Source organism: Vicugna pacos, chromosome 2 (genome assembly GCF_048564905.1).
Source record: "Vicugna pacos chromosome 2, VicPac4, whole genome shotgun sequence".
Taxonomy (NCBI): domain Eukaryota; kingdom Metazoa; phylum Chordata; class Mammalia; order Artiodactyla; family Camelidae; genus Vicugna; species Vicugna pacos.
In genome coordinates this window covers 121,806,280-121,829,010 of record NC_132988.1, presented here as the reverse complement: position 1 = coordinate 121,829,010, position 22,731 = coordinate 121,806,280, and the positions used below count along the sequence as shown (strand labels likewise).

Genomic DNA, 22,731 nt, shown 5'->3' with positions numbered 1-22,731 from the left:
CTCCTAGCAGGCGGCACGCACACGGCAGGGCCACAAAGACACAGACACACGGACACACTGACGCAGCACACGGAACACCTCACTGCACCCCGGGGCTGACGGGGGCTCGCGCGCAGGCGCACTGGAAGTACACGAGGAGCCGGGAGCCCAGGGCCGCCCCGCCCCGGAAGCGCCCGCCCCCTTGTGCGCATTTCCGGCGCGCAGACTGACGGATAGACGACGGGAACCTGTCAGGCCCTCCGGTTCGCGCTTGCTCAGAGGCGGCTTGCTCGGGGCGGAAGGGGCTGCTTCTGGCGAGACTTGCACGGGGGTCTGGGAACCTGCGTCCCGGCCCGGCGGGTGGGCGCGATGCGGCTAGGCTCCGGGGCCTTCGCCGCCTGCTGCGTAGTGATCGAGGTGCTGGGGGTCGCCCTCTTCCTTCGGGGATTTTTCCCGGCCCCCATTTGTTTCTCTTCCAGGACGGAGAACGAAGCAGAGCCCCCAGCGCCCGAACCCTCGTCTGGTACGGACCACTCCCCAGGCATCTCTGCTCCCTGGGCCCCACTTTTCCCCAGAGGACCCTCCTTATGAGCTTTGCCTCTTGGGCTTCTTCCCAGGGTTCCCGAGTGGTCTCCTTTTCCATTCTGATCCTCGCCCCCAAGAGCCCCCTTCTTACCGCTCCAGTCTCCTTTTCTGTATCCTACAACTTTTTGGCAAGCCCCGCTACCATCCTACTACTAAGATCCTACTCCTTGGTCACCACAAAGCAAGCTCTCTACACCCGTGAAAAGCAAGCCTCTCCCCAGCACTCTTCATCCAGTGACACCCCGACCTCCTTCCCTGAGCAGGTGTTTGCGTCACTCACTGTTCCAGGCACCCTTTTTGCTCAGTAAGACACAACAGATGAGATTCCTGCCGACCTCTCGTGTTTTCTTCTATGATATTCCTCCAAGACCCCGTTTTGCTCAGTAGTTAAGACCTCCCTGCATAGACCCCCTTCTTAGCCCTCACCTATCCAGCAGTATATACCAGGTAAAGACACTCAGGTTTTGGACCAGATCCACACAATACCAGCTGCTAACCATGTAAACAGTTTGTAAATGCTCACCCATCCCCTACCTATAGCACTGTGTTTGGGGTCAGGCGCCCTGGTGTCCCATTCCAGGACACTCCCTTGTCCCAGTACTCCTCACCTTGCTAAGGGCAGTTTGCTACTTAATACTGGGGATCTCTGAGCTTCCTTGTTGCCCATCCCCTGAACCCAGCGTTGTCTACCAAGAACAGGCCTTTTCCTTTGGGTCAGGATATGTAGATGTGACAGAGTATGTGCTGGAGAAGTAGGCAGAAACTACATTAGAAGGTGTTTGAATGCTACATAAAGTTTAAAATTCAATTTCCTTTTTTCTTTCAAACACTTTTAGGAGCCAGTTCCAACTGGACCAAGCTCCCACCACCTCTCTTCAGTAAAATTGTTATTGTGCTGATAGACGGCTTGAGAGATGATTTTGTGTTTGGGTCAAAGGGTGTGAAATTTATGCCCTACACAACTTACCTTGTGGAAAAAGGACCATCTCACAGTTTTGTGGCCGAAGCAAAGCCTCCTACAGTTACTATGCCTCGAATCAAGGTAAACAGTTTGACTTAACATATTACAGATCATGGTTTGGCTGTTTCAGAAGTTTAGAGGGACTCCCTGTAGTCTTTTACTTGGAGTCCCAATTTTAACTAAGTGAAAATTAGTTTGGTGCTGTCAGCCTGGCTGGGACAATAGAATGCTGAAGAAGCCTCCCATTGGATGGAACTGAGCCCCATGATTTGTGCCCTTTGCCACATAGCCAAAGCTCGTGCTTCATGGGAAGCATAAAAAATTTTCAGCCAGACCTTCTAGGCCAACCTGATTCAAGAGATACCATCCTCGTTGCTAACCTGCTGTCTTCTTTAATCATCAGTGGATCAGTTTTAATTCTGGAAGGAACCTCTAGGGTCATCTAGTTCAATCTCTTTACTTTGTGGACAAGGAAGCAAACTCAGATAAGTCAGATGACTTGTCCAGAATTGTAGTGTGCACAGTGACCAAACCAACATGATCTGGCTTCAACAGATATCTCTGATGCTACTCTATAAACTGTCTTCATGTGTTCAGCCTAGTGGGTGTGCCTTTGAAGTGCACAGTGATTTACCCAAGAACTGTGGGTAAAGAGAAGAGTAAAGCCTTATTGATTGGCTTTAAAACTATTTATTGAGCAACTACTGTGTGCTGATATTGCAGTGGGTATACAGTTGGGGGAAAATAGTATCTCTGTCTTCATGGAACTTTCAGTCTCTAATAAGAGACACAGCTGTTAAACAAATGAATGTGCGGTTATGAAGTGTGATTAATGCCTAATGAAAAAACAGGGTGTGGTGCTCAGTGTTGGGTAGGGGGCTCAGTTTAGATTGGGGTGAACCAGAAAAGCCTGTCTAAGGAAATTACATTCCAGCCTAGATCCCAAGGATGAGTAAAGGGGTGGGATCAGAAAAGGACAGAAGAGCTTGAAAGGTTGTGAGTACCCTGCAAGTCAGTGTGGTGTAGAAGTCTGACCAAGCCTTACTTCTGTGGCTGCTCATGGGACACATTATCATTTGGTGAGGAATCATTTTTTGATTTAAAGCTTGAGGGCAATGTTGGTAGTTACTCAGTAAACATTTACTGGGCGAGTAAAGCAGCCTGGAATTGAAGGGGTTAATGCCACATATTTCACTGACCTTTTCTCTTGAGCCTCCCACTCTCTGGCACTTCTGGATGTAGTTTGTCCTTCATTCAACGATATTTATTGAGCATCTACTGTGTGTCAGGCACTGCTCTAGGTCAGAGGGTTCAGTGAAGAACAAGACAGCAACTGTCTTATTGTCGTGAAGCTTACTTTCTAACTGAGGGGACAGAAAATGTGTAAGTGTACAAATAAGTAATCAGAACAATTTCAGGAAGCAACAGTGTGATCGAAGAAATCGAGGAGGAGAATGTGATAGTGATGGGTGGGGTCATCCTCAGTCTGGATGCTCAGGGACAGCCTCTCGGGAGTGGTCCTTCTGTAGAAGCAGGTCCTGTGAAAGCTGGAAGAAAGGCACCCGGGCTCCAGGCCATCAGAATTGCTGATTTCTGCATTCGTCCTGTCAGAACTGTGGAAGGCACTCGTTCCTGCTTCATTCTGATGAGGAAAGTGCTGTTAGGAATCTGGGCAGTTTGGTAAGAAAAAGTATCGTGAGCGTGCATGTCCCAGGTTCTGTTCCGTCCTGCACATGGGCCAGGGTGTTTCCTAGGGCCTCTCTTTTCCAGTTTGTTACATTTCACCAAACCAGTGTTCTGTTTAATTTTGTTTTGTTACGGGTGCTTTGTAGGTTCTTACTCCTCATTCTCCATCCGGGAGGAGCTGGAATACAGGAAGTCCGTGCTGGAGTTAGGGTCACACAGCTCTGGAATTTGATAGGATCGGGTGGTGCTGGCCAAGGAGTGTGTGCCCTGCCCTGCCTCTACTCAGGGAAGGGACTTAGTTCATCTGGAGGTGTTGATACAATTGTCATGAAATGTCAGTTTTAAAATTTCAAGACTAATGTCTCTGGTAGCACTCTCCCATGTTAGGATTCTGCAGTAGCTTCCTTCTAAAATTTTGTAACTAATTTTTGAATGTCTTTCCTTTTGGGGAGAATTTATAGTCATAATAAGGAGCAGTGACCACTGGCTGCAGTGAGCACATAGTGCAGCAGTATCTCATGCACTTTCACAACAGCCCTGTGGGCTGGGCTCCGTGAGGCAGGCACCACTCTCTTCTCCATTTCCCTGATGGGGAATTCTCACATTCTCTTTCAGTGGTCTCTGTAGAGCCCTCCTTAATTCTCAGAAGGCAGGAAACTACTGTCCCCAGGGCCGCAGCGGTCACTGGAAGACCTCCAAGGAGATGACAGACTTGAGCTCTCACTTAGACTTCCTAGAACTCTCAGCTGCAACTCAGCTGCTGCCTGCATGTCTCCTGGGGCACAAGGGACACCAGGTAGTCTCTGCCCTTTGAAAATGTCAGTGTGAACCCAAACCAGTGTGAGGGGCGAAGTGCCTTGTAACAGCCCAGAGGGGAGGACAGGCAGATTCGAATACCTGAAAGCAGAAAACCCTCAGTGGTAGAAGGCGCTAAAAACAAAGTCAGCTGACAAATGATAAACTGGAAAAATTACAGTAACACAACAAACAAGAGGTTAACCCTGTGGTATGTAAAGAGGATCTGACCAAAGACAGCAACCCAGTGACAGCTGGACAAAGGGTATAAAGAAGTCCACAGAGAAGAAATTGAAAATGGCCAGTAAACATGAAGAGATTCTTAACTTCAATGGTAATCAGATCGAAGTCAAACTGAGACAATATATAAGGCCGGTTTTTGTCTATCACATCGTACAAATTTACAGACGGATAATAACCTACTCATCACAAGAAATGAGGTGGACAGATGCTCCTCATACTGTCAATGTGAATACGACTGGACTGAGCCAGCACACCCACCACTTCCACCCTTGTCCAGTGTACTGCGGCCTCCAGCCTGGCCTATAAAACTCTCCCAGCACCATTTCTCGCCCAGAATGTGTCCAGACACAGATCGGGTCACACTGCTCTACTTCTTAAAATCCTCAGAGGCTTACACGCTGCCTAATCACCTGGGCCTGGGTGTCGTGTGGCCTTGCTCCTGTTTACCTCTTCAGCCTCCCCTTCTTCCTGTGTCTTTAATCCACACAGGTCACACATAGCTCCGTCCCTAACGTGTGCTGCCCTCTTTCACCTTGCGGTGTTTGCCGTTTGCTGTGCTTCGCCCTGGGAGGGCCCACCTCACCCCACCTCACCCCACCTCGACAACACTTCCCCTTCCACACCTCAGCTCAAATGGCCCTTCAGTTGGAGGCTTTTTAAAAGCAACAGACATTAAAACGGTCTTGGATAAATACATGGTACATCCAAACACAAGTGCTTTGTAGCTACTGAAAACAAAAGATGAAGTACCTGTTATGTTTTCTGTGGAAGGGGGTTCATGATATGTTATTAAGTGAAAAAAGCAAGTTGCAGAATTATTTATATCGTTTATTACCCTTTTGGTAAAAAAAAAGTGTATACTTTGTATATTTATGATTATACACATGCAGAAAAAAGTATGAAAGGATACTCACTTGAAGTAACTGGTTACCTTTAGGGAGTTGAATTTTGGGGTGAAAGGCTCACATTTTTTTTAAAATTACTTCAGAGGAGGGAGGGTAATAATTCAGTGGCAGAGTGCCTTTTTAGCATGCACAAGGTCTTGAGTTCAATCCCCAGTCCTTCCGTTTAAAAAAAAAAAGAACAAAAAAACTTCGTTGAGATTGAAGTTTTATACAGTCCATACAGTTTGATGAGATTAACAGATGTCCATCCATGCAGCCCGCCTCAAGTCTGGATTCTGACCTCCGCCCCAGTGGAGATAGCTGTTGCTGTTGCTTCATTGACTTGCTCAGACTAGTTTGAGAGAGTCTGTCTCTGCCAAGGTCCAAGTGTTCAATAACTGATGTCTCTGCTTGTTTGGTTTTTCAATTCTTGGTTGTTTTTAAGCCGAGGTCGCCCGTGTCAGCAAGGCTTCGTGGTAAGCAGTGCTTCGTCAACGGCTGTGCTTTAACACACTCTGCGGCGTGGCTTCCGCCCTTTGCAGGATTCTGTGTGCGGGTTGGGCCACACACTCCTGCTGAGTCAGTTTATGGTCAGCCCTGCCTCTCACTTTTGAGCAGGGCCTTCTGTTCAGCTGGAAGTAACAGGTGACCAGGCCCTCTCTGTTCTCTCCTGAATGTGCGCGCAGCCCTGTGTGTTCACGCGGCCTTCCGGGTTCCAGGAATACGTGGGAGCTCATGGAAGTCCATCATAGCTGTCCTGTTCCCCAGGATCCCTTTTTCAGTTTTTTGCTGGTCTCTTACTACAGCCAGCGTAGAAGCCTCCAGGCACTGTGACGGTGGCCTTCCCTGTGTTCACCTCGTCCCTGGCAGGGGACTTTTCGCTGGAGGGCAGGATCGGGGAGGCTCCTCCTGGCTGTCATGGCTGCCTCATTGCTGGGTGTCAGGGAGAGGAGCAGCCCGAGTTAAAACACCACAGGTACGCATAGCTCTTACCAAAATTCGCAAGTTTGTCTTGAATAAGAACGTTTCAATTTGTGTATATCCTTGCTGAGTTTTCAAAGTCCTGAAATGGTTGTTTTCGGCAGTTTTATCCAATTTTGTCGTTCTTAGGGGAGAGGATTTGCTGAGCTCCTCGTTCCCGAAGTCCAGGATTAATTTCTATTTGTATTAATTTGCTGTTAAAGAAGTCTTGGCAAAATTATTACGCCTGTTGGCATTATCCAGACTCCTGTTAATTTCCATCACACAGGCCCCTGAATGCTAGTGTCATGGGTTGCCTGCTAACTGCAGATCACAGAGACTGAGGTAAAATGAGGGAAGTTTTGACTTAATTCTGTGTCAGAAAGGCGTGAGGACACGTCACACCCACCCTCTTCTCCAAGAAATTACGGTGCCAAGTTGGGGGCGGGGTCCCACCAGCGGCCCTGGGCCATTTTACTGTGAGAGTTCCTGAGAGTTCACGTTTGGAGACTGCTTTCCTCCCTGAGCGTGTGAGGAGCTGTCCTCTTGGGTGGACGCTGGAATCAGCGGCCTTTAGGGTTAGTGCGTGGAGTTTGCGTGTCACGTGGAGCAGACCTGACAGTGGGTCCGTGTTCGCAGTGCACACACCCGGCCGTCTGCTCCAGCTCCTACCATCCAGAGCTGCTTTTGTGGCCGCCACGTCGTCTGGCTGCCCCACGGCCTCCTCGGTATCCTCTCATCAGCTGAAGTATGGTCGCTTCTCCACTGTTGAGCTTTCTGGTTTTGCCCGGTATCTGCAGCTTCTCCCTCTTTGTCCTAACACTGACCCAGCTTTGGGTCCTGGGGTTGCCCCAGCCCTGTGCTCGCCTCATTCGTGAAACCATCTTTGCTCCCACTCTGCACTTGATTACGGGTCTGATTCCTGAATGTCTCCTGCAGGCGCTGATGACAGGGAGCCTCCCCGGCTTCATCGATGTCGTCAGGAACCTCAATTCTCCCACACTGCTGGAAGACAGCGTGATCTCACGGGCAAGAGCAGCTGGGAAAAGAATCGTCTTTTATGGGGATGAAACATGGGTGAAATTATTTCCAAAGCATTTTGTGGAATATGATGGAACAACCTCATTTTTCGTATCAGATTATACAGAGGTCAGTTTTTAAGAAAAATATGCCCTCTTACTTAGTGAGAGGCAACATTGTTCTGTATGTGGCTTCTATTAGTATGTTGGGAACAGTATGGAGGAATTGGAACAACCGTTCCTTCCGTAACCAGCTACAGGCAAGGAACGTAAATCCTGACGCAGGTGCGAGCGTAGTGCTCTGAGCCGGAGCCCAGGCCAGCTGCTCACCTGCTGCTCACAGGTGCTGAGGTTGGGGAGGCCTCCTGGGAGGAACCGCTCAATCTGAGCTTTGACAGTTGAGTGGGGCCTTTGCCAGTGGACAGTATGGGGTGGCAGCATCTGTACGAGGCAGAGCCCGAGGACCCCATGGTCGGTCTGGGATCCTCCTCACTGTGCAGTGGCAAGAGGGCAGAAGTGAGTTGGGTGGAGCTGGTCCTGAGAGGTGGCAGCCCTGTGCTGGGCATGCAGCCTCCAACAAGGAAAAAAGAAACGTGATTCAACCTGCGGTGAGAAAGTTGGCCCGGGGGCGGAGGGAGGCCCACAGGGCAGAGGCACCCACACACCTGGGCTGGCGTTGGGTGGATGCCTCGCACCACCCTTGCCTGCTTGCTGGGCCTGGGGGAACATCTGCAGTCCTGCCACACCAAGCCGAGCAGTGTGAACACAGCAGTTACTGCCCATCCTGTGTGTACACTCTGAAGTTCTTCTCTCTGTAGTAGGTTTTTCATGGGGAGGGAGGGGCCAGGTGAAGAGTTAGGCTGACGGGGCTGAAGCTCTGTCAGGGGCTGTAACTGCGAGTCACCGAGGGCTGCGTGCCTTCTTCGGAACAGCCTTGTAGGCACACGAGATGCCCTCAGCTGCCCCTGCTCCTCCCCTGCACTCTGGGTGCTGCCCTGTCTTAGCTCACTGCCCTTAGTAGCCTCATAGCAACTTGGCACCTGTTGAACTTGGTCACTGGTTACTTCCGCTTAAGCTCTGGTAGTGACCCCACGAAACTGTTTTGTCAGAACAGCCCATGTTCATTTGAATTACAATTTGTCCTATCTACAGCTTAGAGACATTAAAAACAGTATTAGTGAAAGCTTAAGCTAATGCAAACATTTTTAAAGACAGTTTTTACTTGGGGGTTTCTTTTTTTAAGTCTTTTCAAACTCCCATGAGTCCAGTTACCTAACATAAACCCCTCATTTTTATAACAACCACATCCCTTTCCCTTGAAGGGTGAACTCAGGGGACTTCAGGGAGTTCTTCATGTGTAATTTTTCCCCTATCAAGGTGGATGATAATGTTACAAGGCATTTGGATAAAGTATTAAAAAGGCGGGACTGGGACATGTTAATCCTCCACTACCTCGGGCTGGACCACATCGGCCACATTTCTGGGCCCAGCAGCCCACTGATCGGGCACAAGCTCAGCGAGATGGACGGCGTCCTGATGAAGGTCCACACCTCGCTGCTGTCCGAGGTGAGGTGCGCTGCGTGGGCCTTGGGTGTCAGGGCGCCAGTATTTCCTAGAGGAAGTAAAGCTCCTAACGTGAAGTCGGGTGACCTTGCGTGAACCTCACCCCCACCGGCACTCAAGCAGCCCTCACCTACGAGCAGGTGCCCTGTGCTGACACCATCTCCCCGCAGCCCTGTGAAATAGCAGCTCTTACCTCTCCCTGTTCATCACAGATGTTTCCTGAGTGCCTCCTCTGCCACCGTCCCTCTCTGGGCACAGAATCTGAGAGAAAAGCCATAATTTAAAATGGTGTGTTGAGAGCAGTGGTCCTTGAGGATGTGTGAGTTGTGAGCAGAGATTGAAGGGGGTGGTAGGGCCAAGGCGCCACCTGTGCAGGTGTGTTCCAGGCTGAGAAGCAGCGATGGAAGCCAGAGCCTACAGGCAAATCCAGGGGCAGCCGCGGCCGCTGCTGGGCCCCAGGGGTGGCTCTGTTTGACAGACAAGGGGGCGGGGGCCCCGGCTCCTACAGCTTGGAGTCACGGAGACAGAAACCAAACCCAGATCCTCTGCCCTGAGAGGCTGAACACAGCCCTTCTGTGCTCTGACCTCCACATGATTCCATCTGTTTTGTTTACAATTCACTTGACTTTGACCCTTGATCTGGCAATGAGCTCCTAGGTTAAAAAAAAGGAAAACCAACTCACTTAGAAAGAGCTACAATTTATAAAATAAAACTAAAATCTGAAGTTGTTTTCTTAACAAGATGGTGTGTCTTCCTCGGTCTGGGTACACTGGAAATACTTTTCCGTTACTTCGCAGGAGAGAGAGACTCTGGTACCCAATCTGCTGGTTCTTTGTGCGGACCACGGCATGGCTGAAACAGGGGGTCATGGGGCCTCTTCCCCGGAGGAAGTGAACACCCCTCTGGTCCTAATCAGCTCTGCATTTGGAAGGAAACATGGTGAGACTCTGGGGACGTTTAACTCTAAAACTGTATTTTCTCCATTTTCTATAGTCTGATTTTTTTTAATTTAAATAAATTTGTTTTGTTTTGTTTTACCACTTGATTTTAGTTTTATTTTTTTCAATTAATTTTTTTAGGATTCTTTATTTATTTTGTGTATATATATATATATATATATATATATATATATATATATATATATATTTGTGTGTTTTTTTTGGAAGTGCAATCAGTTTACAGTGTTGTGTCAATTTCTGGTATATAGCACCATGCTTCAGTTATACATGAACATATATTCATTTTCATACTCTTTTCACCATAAGTTACTACAAGATATTGAATATAGTTTCCTGTGCTATACAGTATAAATTTACTGTTCATCTATTCTATATATATCAGTTAGCATCTGCAAATCTCTAACTCTCATTTTATCCCCTCCCACCCTCTCCCCCTCGGCAACTGTAAGTTTGTTCTCTGTGTCTGAGAGTCTGCTTCTGGTTTGCAAGTAAGTTCGTTTGTCTTTTTTTTAGATTCCACATATAAGTGATATCATATGGTAGTTTTCTTTCTCTTTCTGGCTTAATTCACTTAGAATAACAATCTCCAGGTCTATCCATGCTGCTGCAAGTGGCATTATTTTTTATGGCAGAGTACTATTCCACTGTATAAATATACCAAACCTTCTTTATTCAGTCATCTGTCGATGGACATTTAGGTTGTTTCCATGTCTTGGCTATTGTAAATAGTGCATGTGTGTTTTCGAATTAGAGTTTCCTCCAGATGTATGCCCAGAAGTGGGATTGCTGGATCACATGATAAGTGAATTTTTAGTCTTTTGAGGGATCTCCATACTGTTTTGCACAGTGGCTGCACCAAACTGCATTCCCACCAGCAGTGTAGGAGGGCTCCCTTCTCTCCACAGCCTCTCCAGCATTTATCGTTTGTGGGCTTTAAAATGACGGCCATTCTGACTGGTGTGAGGTGACACCTCATTGTAGTTTTGATTTGCATTTCTCTGATAATTAGCGATATTGAGCATTTTTTCATGTGCCTGTTGGCCGTTTGTCTGTCTTCATTGGAGAAATGCTTGTTTAGGTCTTCTGCCCATTTTTGGATGGGGTTGTTTGGTTTTTTCTTATTAAGTTGTATGAGCTGATTATAGTTTTAAAAACAACCTTTTTGGAAGCAGTTTAAGTTTGAAAACCCTGAGCGGTGTGAGGATGAAAACTAACAGCGTGAGGGCCGGTCAAGCTTTGGACTTTACATCTCTTGCCCTGATTCTTCAAATACAAATATTCTTTTCAGGAATTTTGTGGTGTGACTGTCACGGCCTAGGTGTCTGGAACTGTTCATAAGAAGTGCTGGCAGCTTAGAGACTTCAGAACCGCGTGTGCAAATTGAGAGAAACATAAAAAATTAAACTTTTAAAGAGTGTCCATTATTTGAACCTATATACTGAATAGCAGTGTCAGCAAGTCACAGGACTAGCTCGAGGGCCTACCCGTGGCTCTCTGGCTCAGATTCACCAGCCCTTTGCACTTGGCTGGCCGTCTGGCTCCCCACCCTTGATCTAGGCCTCACGAGTGTTCCCACGCTGGACGCTGGCTCCCTCCCTCAAGACCCCTCAGTTCCAGTGGGCAGGCTGACCCCCCACCCTGGGGCCTCCCATTTGTCCGGTTTCCCTCTGACCTCTCCCGGGTCGTGTCGTCTCTGCGGGCTTAGTGCCCTCGCCTCTTTTCTGGGCGGCCTCTTTCACTCTGCGTTCACTCCTCACTCCAGTAGACCTCGTCTACTTCCATGGGAGGGGCACAGCTGTCACATCTGTCCCTCCAGCTGTCTCCTCTTTCCTCTGTCTAGACTGTCTGCCCAGCTGCCTGCTGACGCACCTGTGTGGCCCTCCCACACCTGAAGTGCGTGGGATAACTGCACCTCTGGTCTGCCCCCCACTCCCCGTTCTTTAGGATAGAAGCCTGGTGTCCTCCTTTGCTCCTTCCACATGCTGGGCCAGCCCCATCTCCCACACATACCACCTTTCAGTAGCTGAACCTCACATACAGTGAAACTCCTACGTGAGGCTCCCTGCCTACCTCATTGCTTTGTCCTGAGCCGCGTTCCCCATTACTCACCGTATCCGGGCCTCCCACAGGTCCTCCAGGTGACAAGCTTTTCCTCACGTGGCCTGACCCCATCATCCACAGCCCCTCAGCCTGTTCTCACATTTGTCCTTGGTCTCACCCATCAGCTTCTCTGGGGGGCTGTGTGCATGCTCTGAATCCAGAGGGGCGGGGGGGTTGACTTGACCTCTCCAAAGTGAATGTGCCTCTGCATCCACTGGGCTCCCTCTACCTCAGTGTCTACCCCACACTCCGAAACCACGCGTTACAGAGTTCCTCGTGCTAGTATCCCTCCCTTGTACATGTGCTACTCTGGGGAAGGCACCAGGCTCCGCGTACAGTGAGTGTTGTGTAAATTTATTGACATAGAAAACAACGAGGTGATTTCTGTCTGAATCTACACGGAACAGTTTGTGGAGATGGGTGATTTGATTTACACTGCTGTAGAAGGTCAGATTCAGGAGTGACTACCATCATACACACCCTCGAGCCTGTCACTTAAACCGTCTCCTTTCTTCTAGGTGACATCAGACACCCAAAGCACGTCCAGCAGACTGACTTAGCTGCAACCCTGTCCATAGGGCTTGGTCTGCCGATTCCAGAGAACAGTGTGGGCAGTCTCCTGTTCCCAGTTGTAGAAGGAAAACCAATGAGAGAACAACTGAGATTTTTGCATTTAAATACAGTACAGCTTAGCAAGTTGTTGCAAGAGAATGTACCATCTTATAAGAAAGGTGAGCCAGTTAACAGTTGCTGACACCTGTTGCACTGTGTTTCTGCGTGCCTGGCATTGTCCTGGTGTGTCCGTGGTGGGGCTTCAGCAGTCAGGCTGTGTGTTCTGTTTGATCAGGGCCCTGACTGTGGCCACTAGTGGTGCCTGCAGATGCACTTGTCTAAAGCTGATTCTTTCATACATTTACTCATTCAGCAAATGTTGAGTTTTTTCAGTGTCCTGTTTGGCCAGGTACTGTGGAACGCACTCAAGACACAGCACAAGAGCTCTGCCCTCACAGAGCCAGTTGTCCAGAGGGAGGACAGAAAGGGGACAGTAAGTGTTGGACAGTGACAGTGCCTTAGGAAAAGGCTGAAGGTGGAAGAGGGGTGCAGGCGGTGAGGGCATCGGGGTAGTCTGGCTTGGGAGCCTGGCAGGGGCGTCATGGCAGGCGCAAGGCCTAGTGTTGGGGACCTGCCGGCACATTCATGGAGTGACCGGGGGCCACAGTGTCTGGAGCAGAGTGAACTGGGGGCAGGCAGAAGGACCTGAGGCCTGAGGGTTGAAGGTTTCTCACTTCCATTCTAAGTTAAGTGGGAGCTACTACCGGGTTCCGTGCAGAGCCTGACGTGTTCCCCTTGCATTTTCAGAGACTCTTTCAGGTGCCCGTGTGACTTCAGAGACAGATGAGGGAGGGAGGGCCCAGGTAGTGGAATCTGGGACAAATGGTTGAATTCTCGCTACATTTCGAAGGTAGCGCAAACAGGATTTGCTGATGCACTGGATATAAGGTGCATGCAAACCAGAGGTGTAAGGAACAACTTGGGGTTCTCAGCTGAGCAGTGAAAGGATGCAGTGGCCATGATCGAGGGAGAGAAGGCTGGAGGAAGGACGTGTTTGCAAGGCTGTGTGTGTGTGTGTGTGTTTGTGTGTGTTTCGCGGGTCGGGGGCAGGCTTGTTGAGGAAGCCAAGTAAAGAAAGGATTTCAGGAAGGAGGGTGTGAGGGTGTGTTGAATGCTGCTCAAGGTAAAGTGAAGTGAGGAACTGAGAACTGAGCCGTCCGACGGGTGAGGATCTCAGCGGCTGTGTGAGGAGGGGTTGGTTCACTGCTGTCCCGAAGAGGGAACCAGCGGCTGCCGGGGCTGGGCTCTGTCCACGGGCTGTGGCCAGCCCTGGAGTGAGGACTTAGCTCAGCGTTGGGGTAGGAGGGGCTTCCCAGGAGAGACTGTGAGGAAGGGACACAGTGAGAAGGGAGCTGATGGGGGTGGGGGTGGCCTGCCCCCCTCGGAAAAGTGGACGCAGTGGAGGAGGCTTCAGGCCACTCCTGCCCAGTCCGTGCTCAGTGCCTGAGGGTTGGAAAGATTTTGTAAAGCCAAGGGCCTCTTAGTGCAGTGCCTTTCTGGGTTATTTTAACATTGCACCTTGAGGAAGCAAGTGGAGAGAGAAGGGGAGAGAGGTAAGCAGGAGGCAGGGGAAGACGGGGCCAAGTTGCGGGGTGTTGTGCGTGGCTGTGTGCCGAGGCCGTGGGAGGAGCTGGCGTCAGAGCCTAGGCCAGCATCGCTAGATGTTGCAGTTTTACTGAAGGTGTCGCTGACCACCGCCCCCCAAGGGGCAGTCAGGTGTCAGGCTTTGTTGTAAGCCGTAAGTAACGGAATGCTGTGAAATGGACGTGGGTGGCATGTCTGTGATCTGCGTACGTCGCCTTCTCTTCTTGTCAGACCCTGGATTCGAGCAGTTTAAAGTATCAGAGAGGCTGCATGGGAACTGGATCAGGCTGTACTTGGAGGAGAGCTCCTCAGAAGTCCTTTTCAACCTGGGAAGCAAGCTGCGCAGGCAGTACTTGGATGCCCTGAGGACCCTGAGCCTGTCCCTGAGCAGACAAATGGCCCAGTACGACGTCTACTCCATGGTGGTGGGGACTGTCGTGGTTCTGGAGGTATGGTCCTCGTGTGGAGTGGGGGCTTGGCTGGCAGGCCGATTGCATATCAGCCAGGATTCTGTAGTTTGAAGGATATGCAGCATCAGTGTTTCTGAAAAGGGAGAAGTGAGTGTCTCTGCTTGTTAGACTTTCGTGGGGCGTCCTGACACCCCGATGTCGTCAGGTGTCCCAGGGCCCTGCTCCACACCACTCGGTGCCCCTTCCTGGCAGCTCATGACAAATCGTGTGTGTTGGGTCTCTGCTTTCTTTTCAGTTTCTGCCATTTGAACGATGACGCAGGGTCAAGAGACGGGCTTCTTCTATGCAGGCTTCTCCACACCCAGCAGCCGTTGACGCTGCTGTTGTGTTCCTGTTCCAGGTTCTCACCCTGCTCCTGCTCAGCGTCCCACAAGCGCTGAGCAGCAAGGCTGAGCTGGATGTCCCTCTCTTGTCGCCTGTGTTTTCGCTGCTCTTTTACCTGGTACTCCTGGTTCTCTCGGCCCTGCATGTCATCGTGTGCACCTCTGCTGGCAGTCAGTGCTACCTGTGCAGCCTCTCGTGGCCGGCAGCCGGTGGAGTGATGGTGCTGATCTCCACGCTGCTCTGTGCAGTCACATCTGCTCTCGCCAAGACGCTCGCCCGTGGGAAGCTTCTGAGTCAGGTAGGGCTGGGCCCTGCAGACACAGCAGTGTCTTTTTGGGTAGGCCTTTTCAGGTTATTTCAGCTGATCAGACGTTGGTTGAACCCCTGGTGTGGACCAGGCACAGTGCTGGTGGGAGCCGAGGAAAGGGGCCTGCCCTTCCTAGAAGCCAACAGGATGTGCTCACAGCAGCAGGTCTCCCAGGCCCCTGAGCACCCTGACTTTAGTCTCTCAGACCTGTGTTGTCGGGTCTCATGCTTCCATCCGAGTTGAAGAGACAAGTCCCCTGACTGTACCCAGGGACCGCACACAGCTGCTGGGCCACTGACTGATGGGGAAGTGTTTGAATCAGAGGCTGCATTTGAGCGCAGCCAAGGGAAGGGCGTTACCGGGAGGAAGGCGTCAACCCCTTAACACTCCAGGGAGGTCAAAAGGAGTCTCGGACCCTATCCTCATTCTGCTTCATAAATGCAGTTTGCTTTCCGAGACTGGCACTTTGCTTTAGAATCCTTACAGCCTTCAGCCTCTGACACCTTCCTGCATCAGCTGGTTGTGGTGGCAGGGCGGCAAGGAGGAGATGGGCAGTCCTTTCAGGCCACAGCGCCCAGGGCCCAGGGGACCCAGTGCAGGGACTCGTCACAGGGGCCGCAGATACCCCCGGCCCACGTGCCCATGGCTGAGCAGCTGGTGTGTTGTCGTTCACAACACCTATCTCCCTGCTCACACGTGGGGCTCTCCGGGGCCTGACGAGGTTCACAGCACCTCTCCATTGTGTACTAGCTGCACACGATTAGTAGAATGAATGTTGAGTTGTTACCAATGACAGCGTCAAGTCCTCATCTTCACCTTTAAATGCCTGAAGTTAGTATATGTAAGGAATAGCCCTGTGATCCAACCTTGTCATTTCAATAAAGTTGACTGTTGAAGTGGGAACTCCCCGGATTTCAGGAAAATTCATGGGGAAATTAGATGTCTGGTTTGGTGGAATATGTCCTTGGGGTTCTCTGAGTTCAGGTAGCGGGAACCGACTCTGAAAAGGTAAGGACGAGGGCCTGGAAGGGTCCCGGAGCCGGTGGGCGAGCCATCTGACCCGGGCCCTGTCGAGGCGATGTGGGTCCAGACATCTTCAGTCTCGCTGTCACTCAGCTTAGGGCTTGCAGTCCAGGGGGAGGCCTGCCCTACTGTCCCCATGACCTCCCTGCAGCACCCCAGGCTGATGGGCCGTTCCGCCGAGCAGGCTGGGTGGGGTCCTGTGTGGGAACCAGCAGGTGTCTGCCACAGCAGGCTGTGTTCTGTGGCACCTGCAGCAGGACAGCTGCACCTTTCAGCCAGACCTCCCCTTACACAGCACGGTTTCCTTTTTGCAGACTCCAGCTCGTTCCAGCTCAAGGCGGTCGGAGTTAGATCTTCTTATCTTGTTGGGGACTGTGGGCCATGTCCTGAGTCTGGGTGCGAGCAGCTTCATCGAAGAGGAGCACCAGACCTGGTACTTCCTTGTCAACACCCTGTGCCTGGCCCTGTGTCGCGAAGTCTGCAGAAGCTGCTTTCTGGGAGACGACTGTGGGCCTCAGCACGGCTTACACGCAGAGGAGGAACCTGAAGGTGCCACGCCAGCCCTGCAGGCCAAGAGAGCTGGCTGCAGCGTGCTAGAGCTCGACACGGTGTCCAAGGGCCCCTCTCCTGTGGAGGTGCCCAGCGGCTGTGAGAGGTGGATGGTGCTGGCAAGCCCGTGGCTGGTACTCACCTGCTGCCGGCTGCTGCGGTCTCTGAACCAGACGGGCGTGCAGTGGGCCCACCGGCCTGACCTGGGGCACTGGCTCACCAGGTGAGAGCAGAGCATGGCCTCGGGCCAGACCTCCCATAGCCGACCGGCCATATGCAGTGTCTCCTTTTTCAAGTTGTAGGCCTAGTTTTTATATTCAGGATAGACATGGTATTTGGGGCCTGAAGAAATAGAAAAATGACCATGAATTCATGTTGAAAGGTGAATTTATTTGAGGCTGCCCTAATATGTTGGGGTTTTTTAGTGCTAAAATCACTGTAATTGTTCATGTTTGAAAACCTGCAAGTTTAAAATGGTAATTGCAGCAAGGGTGTAGTTGGTCCCTGCTGCCTTGTCCCAAATGGTGCAAGGCACGTGTGTCCACCCCCCTTTTCTCTCCCCACCCCCGAAAAGGGCAGCTGTGTTGGTTGGAGCCAGTGGGTGAGCCTTCAGCCCTGCAAAGCCTCTCGAACGGCTGGAAAGCCCAGTAGAAAGCACAGCAGACAGAGAGAAGTAAAGCAATGAGAGGAAACTAGGGCAGAAAAGACCGAGACTTTGGCTAACTCATGCATTTTAACAGTCAGCGAAGGCTTAGAAATCTCAACAAAGGGGAGAACAGCAAAATGAAAAAGTGTTTCCGAGAGAGACAAACGAAGGTCACTGTCTGGTTGCTGTGAAGAACTTCTGTAAAAATTACCAACAGGAAGGGGACTCAGGAGAATAACACACATTCCTAGAGGAGGAAGTGCCAAAGGAAAGAGAGGGAAAATGCTCAGTTCTGCTAGAAATTAGGGAACTTCAGCTAAATAACAGCACACAATTTCATAACTAATGAGGTACAGAAACCAAAGGAAGGGATAACGTCTCGGTGAGCACTGGAGGGTCCTAGGACCACACACTGGCACAGCCTTTTTGGAAGATACCTGGGATTGTACCTCAAAGGCTGTAAAATTATTTTTCCTCTGGCTAAATAATTCCTGTGGTGAATTTCTCCCCAGTATTAACTGTATTAGCAAACCCTTGGCAACCACAGTGACCACAGGTAGCATTTTTGGGTGCCTGCTGTGTGCCCGCTCATTTCCTTTTCACAGCAGCCCTGAAGAGAGGATGATGGCCCATCCCTACTTAGGGTGAGGAGGCAGAGGGGAGTTAGGGCATCATCAAGAGTGAGAGGCCTTGCTGGGTGTCATGGCCAGAGCATGTGAGGGTGAGAGCGCTGAGGCGGCACAGGGACCACACTTCTTACTCTCCTGGGAAACCGACACACCACAGGAGGATCTGCTGATTTCCATCCCTAGATAAGGCGCATGCAGTGGTGCCCCCACAAGCCCTGCCCCCTCTCCAGGTGCAGCTATGTCCGCATCTCGGTCTGGATCCCCTTCCAGCACACTGGACCCCAGCCCTTTCCACCAGTTTGTGAAGAGGCTGCAGTGTTCTCCACAGCAGAGCCGCCGTGAGATCCCCAAAGTCGCCTTCTCTGTTGTCATTTGTGACAGTTAGCAATCTGGGATTTGCATAAAGCGTACAGTTTACAGAGCAACAAGAAGTGGACCCGGCAGTGCCAGGCCCCAGTGTGGCCCCCATCCTCATCTGCCGTCCTCAGGACCCATGTCCTGACACTGGCTACACCTTTCTTCTGCATCTTCCCACACAGTTTTTCCTATCAGTGTGTACCCCCTGGCAGACTGTTGAGTGTTTGGGCTCTGTGAGTAGGGCTGCAGTGAATAAAACAGAAAAGACCATGCCTCCACAGTGAGGCGCCCCCAAGGTAGCAGGGGTGGTGGGCAAGGCTAGGTAGAGAGAGGGGACTGGCCTGCCCTGGACAGCTGTGTGCCCCACTGCCCCCCAAAGTCTCCCGCCTGGGAGGGGGCATACACTTATGTGAGACCATCTGCGTTACGAGTGACTGGAAGAGGTTGGCAGCAGGGCGTGTGTGTCTCCCATGAGTAGGGTGAGCTGCCCAGAGCCTCTTCACCTGTGGTTGGGGAAAGTGGGGCTGCCCCAGAGAGGGCACCGGAGAGACAGCAGACACAGTTTTAAAGATGTCACCATTCTGGCCGGTGCGGAGCTGATGATGGCTGACACTTGAGAGCGAGCAGTGGAAGTGCAGGGGACTAGCCCTTTATTTGTTCCATTGGAAGAACTTGTTTGAATTTAAATAACCAACAGGTTCCTTTTTCACTTTTTAGGAAGATCAGCTCTTTTTAGCACAGTTCTTAGAAGGCACTTGGTGTAGATCCGTAACATCGCTAGCCATAGTCGCTAGTAATTTGGGCATTCTCCATTTCTTTTCAGCTCTGATCATAAAGCTGAGCTCTCTGTTCTGGCTGCACTTTCCCTCATCATGATTTTTGCGTTGGTTCAGAGGAGGTGCTCCCCTGCATCAAAAGTGGCCATGGCGTTTGGCCTGCTGGGCGTCTACTGCTACCGGGCAGCCATTGGAAATGTACTGTTCCCATGGCAACAAGACAACAAAGACATTTCAAAGTAAGTGTACTGGCAGATGTGAGCATTTGCCTTTAGATCCGGTCTAGCGTTTTATGTACCAAAAACTGCCGTTGCAGTCTTGAGAGCACTAGAGTTTTGTGTGAATTGTGATTTTGTCAGCAGTTACTATCTGACAGCACCTCAGTGAACCAATTCTGCTAGCTGCCTTTTTTTGGTAGAAGACAGAGAAATAACTTAGGAGTAAGGTCACTGAGGCTTATTTTTTAAATAAGGAATTCTTTAAAATATAAAGAATTTACAGGATCCAGTTTTGCTCCGTCAAGAAGTAGCAAGCAATGAGGATAGTAAGGAGTGGGTGCCTCCTAGCTGCTGAGGTGAAGCTGGAAAATAGCTTTCCCAGGATTTACGGTGAGTCCTGTTGGCAGGGGGCGGCTCATGCCGACTGAATCAGGAATACCGCTTTTTGCACTTTCTGCCTGTCTAAGTGGCCGCTTCTCTGTTTTTAACGGTGATGTGGGTTGGTGCAAGCAGAGGCCGTTCCGGAGGGCTGTTCATCAAATGTGTTTCTCCAACCCTCTGACTCAGGCATGCTTTTATAGAATTTATGTCAAAAATACAACTAGAGGAGAGGCCAGACATGGGGATACAGGTGTGTTCTCTGGAGCGCTACTTACAGTTGCACATAACAAAAAACACATAAGTGGCCGACGGTGGTGGTTTCAGGTTACATTTAAGTCTTTAATCCATTTTGAATTTATTTCTGTGCATGGTTTGATTCTTCTGCATGTAGCTGTCCAGTTTTCCCAGCACCATTTATTGAAGAGGCTGTTTTTCCCCATTTTATTTGTTGTTCCTTGGTTGTAGTTTAACTGACCATGTAAGTGTGGGTTCATCTGAGCTCTCCATTCTGTTCCATGAAGGGGTGTGTGTGTGTGTTTTGATTACTGCAGCTTTGTCTTATGGTTTAAAGTCAGGGAGTATGATTCCTCCAGCTTTGTTCCTCTTTCTTTGATTGTTTTAGCTAATTGGAGTCTTTTGTGTTTCCCTACAAATTTTGAGACTGTTTGTTCTAGTTCCTTGAAAACTGCCATTGATAATTTGATAGGGATTGCAGTAAGTCTGTAGATTGCCTTGGGTAGTGTGGTCATTTTAATAATATTGATTCTTCCGATTCATGAAGAGGGTGTGTCTTTCCATCTGTGTGTGTTGTCTTCAGTTTCTTCCATTGTGGCATCGTTTTCCTAGTACAGGTCTTTCACCTCCTTGGCTACACTTATTCCTGGGTATTTTATTCGTTTGGAGGCACTTGTCAGTGGGATTGTTTTCTTCATTTCTCTTTATGATTGTTGTTAGTGTATAGAAATGCAGCCGATTTCTGTTTATTAATTTTGTATCCTATAACTACTGAATTCATTGATGAGCTCTAGTAATTTTATGGCGGTGTCTTTAAGATTCTCTACGTATGGTATTATGGAATCTGCAAACACTGACAGTTTTACTTCTTCCTTTCTAATTTGGTTTCCACCCCCCCCCCTTTTTTTTTCTTATCTGTTTGTTGTGACTCGAACTTCCAATACTATGTTGAATAAAAGTGGTGACAGTGAGCATCCTTGTTTTGTTTCTGATCTTAGGGGAATGCTTTCATCTTTTCACCATTGTGTGTGATATTAGCTGTGGGATTATCATATATGGCCTTTATTACGTTGAGGTATGTTACCTCTGTGCCCACTTTCTGGAGAGTTTTTATCATAAATGAATGTTGAATTTTGTCAAGTGCATTTTCTGGGTCTACTGAGATGATCATGTGATTTTTATTTTTCAGTTTTATTTTTCAGTTAATGTGGCGTATCACTTTGATTTGTAGATATTGAACCATCCTTGCTTTCCTGGGATAAATCCCACTTCATCACAGTGTATGATCCTCTTAATGTATCGTTGAATTTGGTTTGCTAATATTTTATTGTAGGCTTTGCATCAATGTTCATCAGTGATATTGGCCTATAAATTTTTTCTTTGTTTTTTATTTTATTATTTAAAAAATTGTTTTGTATTGAAGTATACTCAGTTTATACTGTTGTGTCAATTTCTGGTGTAGCCTATAATTTTTTGTGTGATATCTTTGTCTAGTTTTGGTATGAGGGTGATGGTAGCCTTGTACAATGAGTTTGGAAGCATTCCTTCCTGTGCAATTTTTTGGAATAGTTTCAGAAGGATAGGTGTTAACTCTTCTCTGAATGTTTGGTATTGCTTTTCTAGAGAGAAAGAAAAGCAGGTGTCATCTCTGAAAGGGTCAGAGTGAGTTCTGAGGGCTATGATCAAGTCATGTGGGTGGCCGAGGGGCACAAGGGGCTCACCTGGAAACAGGACGTGTCAACTGGTGTGGGGAGTCAGGGTGATACTGAGGGCCTGGCTGAGGTGACAGCAGAGTGGCAGGACTTCACCTGAGGCAGGGAGGTCAGGTAGGGAGACATCTTGAAGGCTGTTCACTTCAGAGTCTGAGGCTCTGGACAGATGTCAAGGCTAGATGTCAGTGTGAGGGGGTTCAATATGGAGTGTTTGTTTAAATCTCAGAGTGTGGTATATGAGTAAATTCCTCTTTTCTCTCAGGTAGACACACCTGATTTCAGTGTCTCTCACTTACCTTTCATGGATACAACGGCTTGTACCTCATTGGTGTCCAGAACGTAGGCAGTGCCCCGCTTCCCTAACCTGCACTGCTTGTTCTCACCCTCTTGTGAGATGCTTCCATTCTAGGTTGAGCCTGGATCCAAGTCCATTCGGATTCTAGAACCATTCTGTTTCTAGATCTTCCCTGGTTCTGGATCTTCCCTGGTTCTGGATCTTCCCTGGTTCTAGATCGCCTAAAAGCTGCTTCTCTCCTGTCAGCCCCAGCTGCTGCTGTCCATGTGTGCTCTAGAGCCCTTTACACTTAACTCTTGACCTTCTTCTCCACCCTGAAGCCCAGGCCTGGCTTGAGGGGAGGCCCTGATTGGCAGCTCTCCATGTGCAGGCATAGCCAGCTGGCTGGGCCAGGAGGTGGGCTTGCTGAAGGCGAGGGGGACGCACGCTCTCCTGCTCTCCATCCAGCCCACCCTGGCCCTTCCTCCATAGAAAGCCCAGCCTCCTTCCTCTTTGGAACTTCTCCCATTGCTTGAACCTTTGCTGGTTCCTCCTTCTGTAACCCCTGTGGGCCGTCCTTAGCACTCAGCACATCATGTCAGTCTCTGGTGTTCCCACACTGCCAGGCACGTGAGAGAGTGTGTCCCACTGTTTACATTAAACTGACCACACTGAAAAAGGAATTTTTTAAAAATGCGTAAACCATTTCATTTCCTAAGAAAATCTGATACAGGAAAATTCAGTTTTTGATACAGATACATTATTAGGGTGCTTATTTCATTTAAAATTTTATTTAGTTAGTATTACTTTTTTGTATTATTTTAAATGATCAGCTTTTCTAGTATGTATAGAATGTTTGAGTTATGAAATTTATTTAAACATGTTTTAGGAATATATGTG

General features: G+C 49.5%; 1 protein-coding gene across 4 annotated transcripts in view; it reads left to right on the top strand.

Moving 5' to 3' along the window:
• Positions 1 to 209: 209 nt before the first annotated feature.
• PIGG (phosphatidylinositol glycan anchor biosynthesis class G (EMM blood group)) overlaps positions 210 to 22,731 on the top strand; it is a 29,283-nt gene continuing 6,761 nt past the window's right edge. For 2 of the 4 annotated variants that reach the window (XM_072947988.1, XM_031684897.2), the window contains exons 1-10: positions 211 to 502; positions 1,401 to 1,606; positions 7,033 to 7,242; positions 8,490 to 8,678; positions 9,474 to 9,615; positions 12,254 to 12,466; positions 14,163 to 14,380; positions 14,742 to 15,023; positions 16,370 to 16,827; positions 19,060 to 19,251. In XM_072947988.1, the coding sequence (XP_072804089.1) occupies positions 349 to 502; positions 1,401 to 1,606; positions 7,033 to 7,242; positions 8,490 to 8,678; positions 9,474 to 9,615; positions 12,254 to 12,466; positions 14,163 to 14,380; positions 14,742 to 15,023; positions 16,370 to 16,827; positions 19,060 to 19,251 (2,264 nt within the window). In that variant the 5' untranslated portion in view covers positions 211 to 348. Of the gene's footprint in view, positions 503 to 1,400; positions 1,607 to 7,032; positions 7,243 to 8,489; positions 8,679 to 9,473; positions 9,616 to 12,253; positions 12,467 to 14,162; positions 14,381 to 14,741; positions 15,024 to 16,369; positions 16,828 to 19,059; positions 19,252 to 22,731 lie in introns of all 4 variants that reach the window. The other 2 variants (XM_072947967.1, XM_006213059.4) reach the window with 2 other exon arrangements.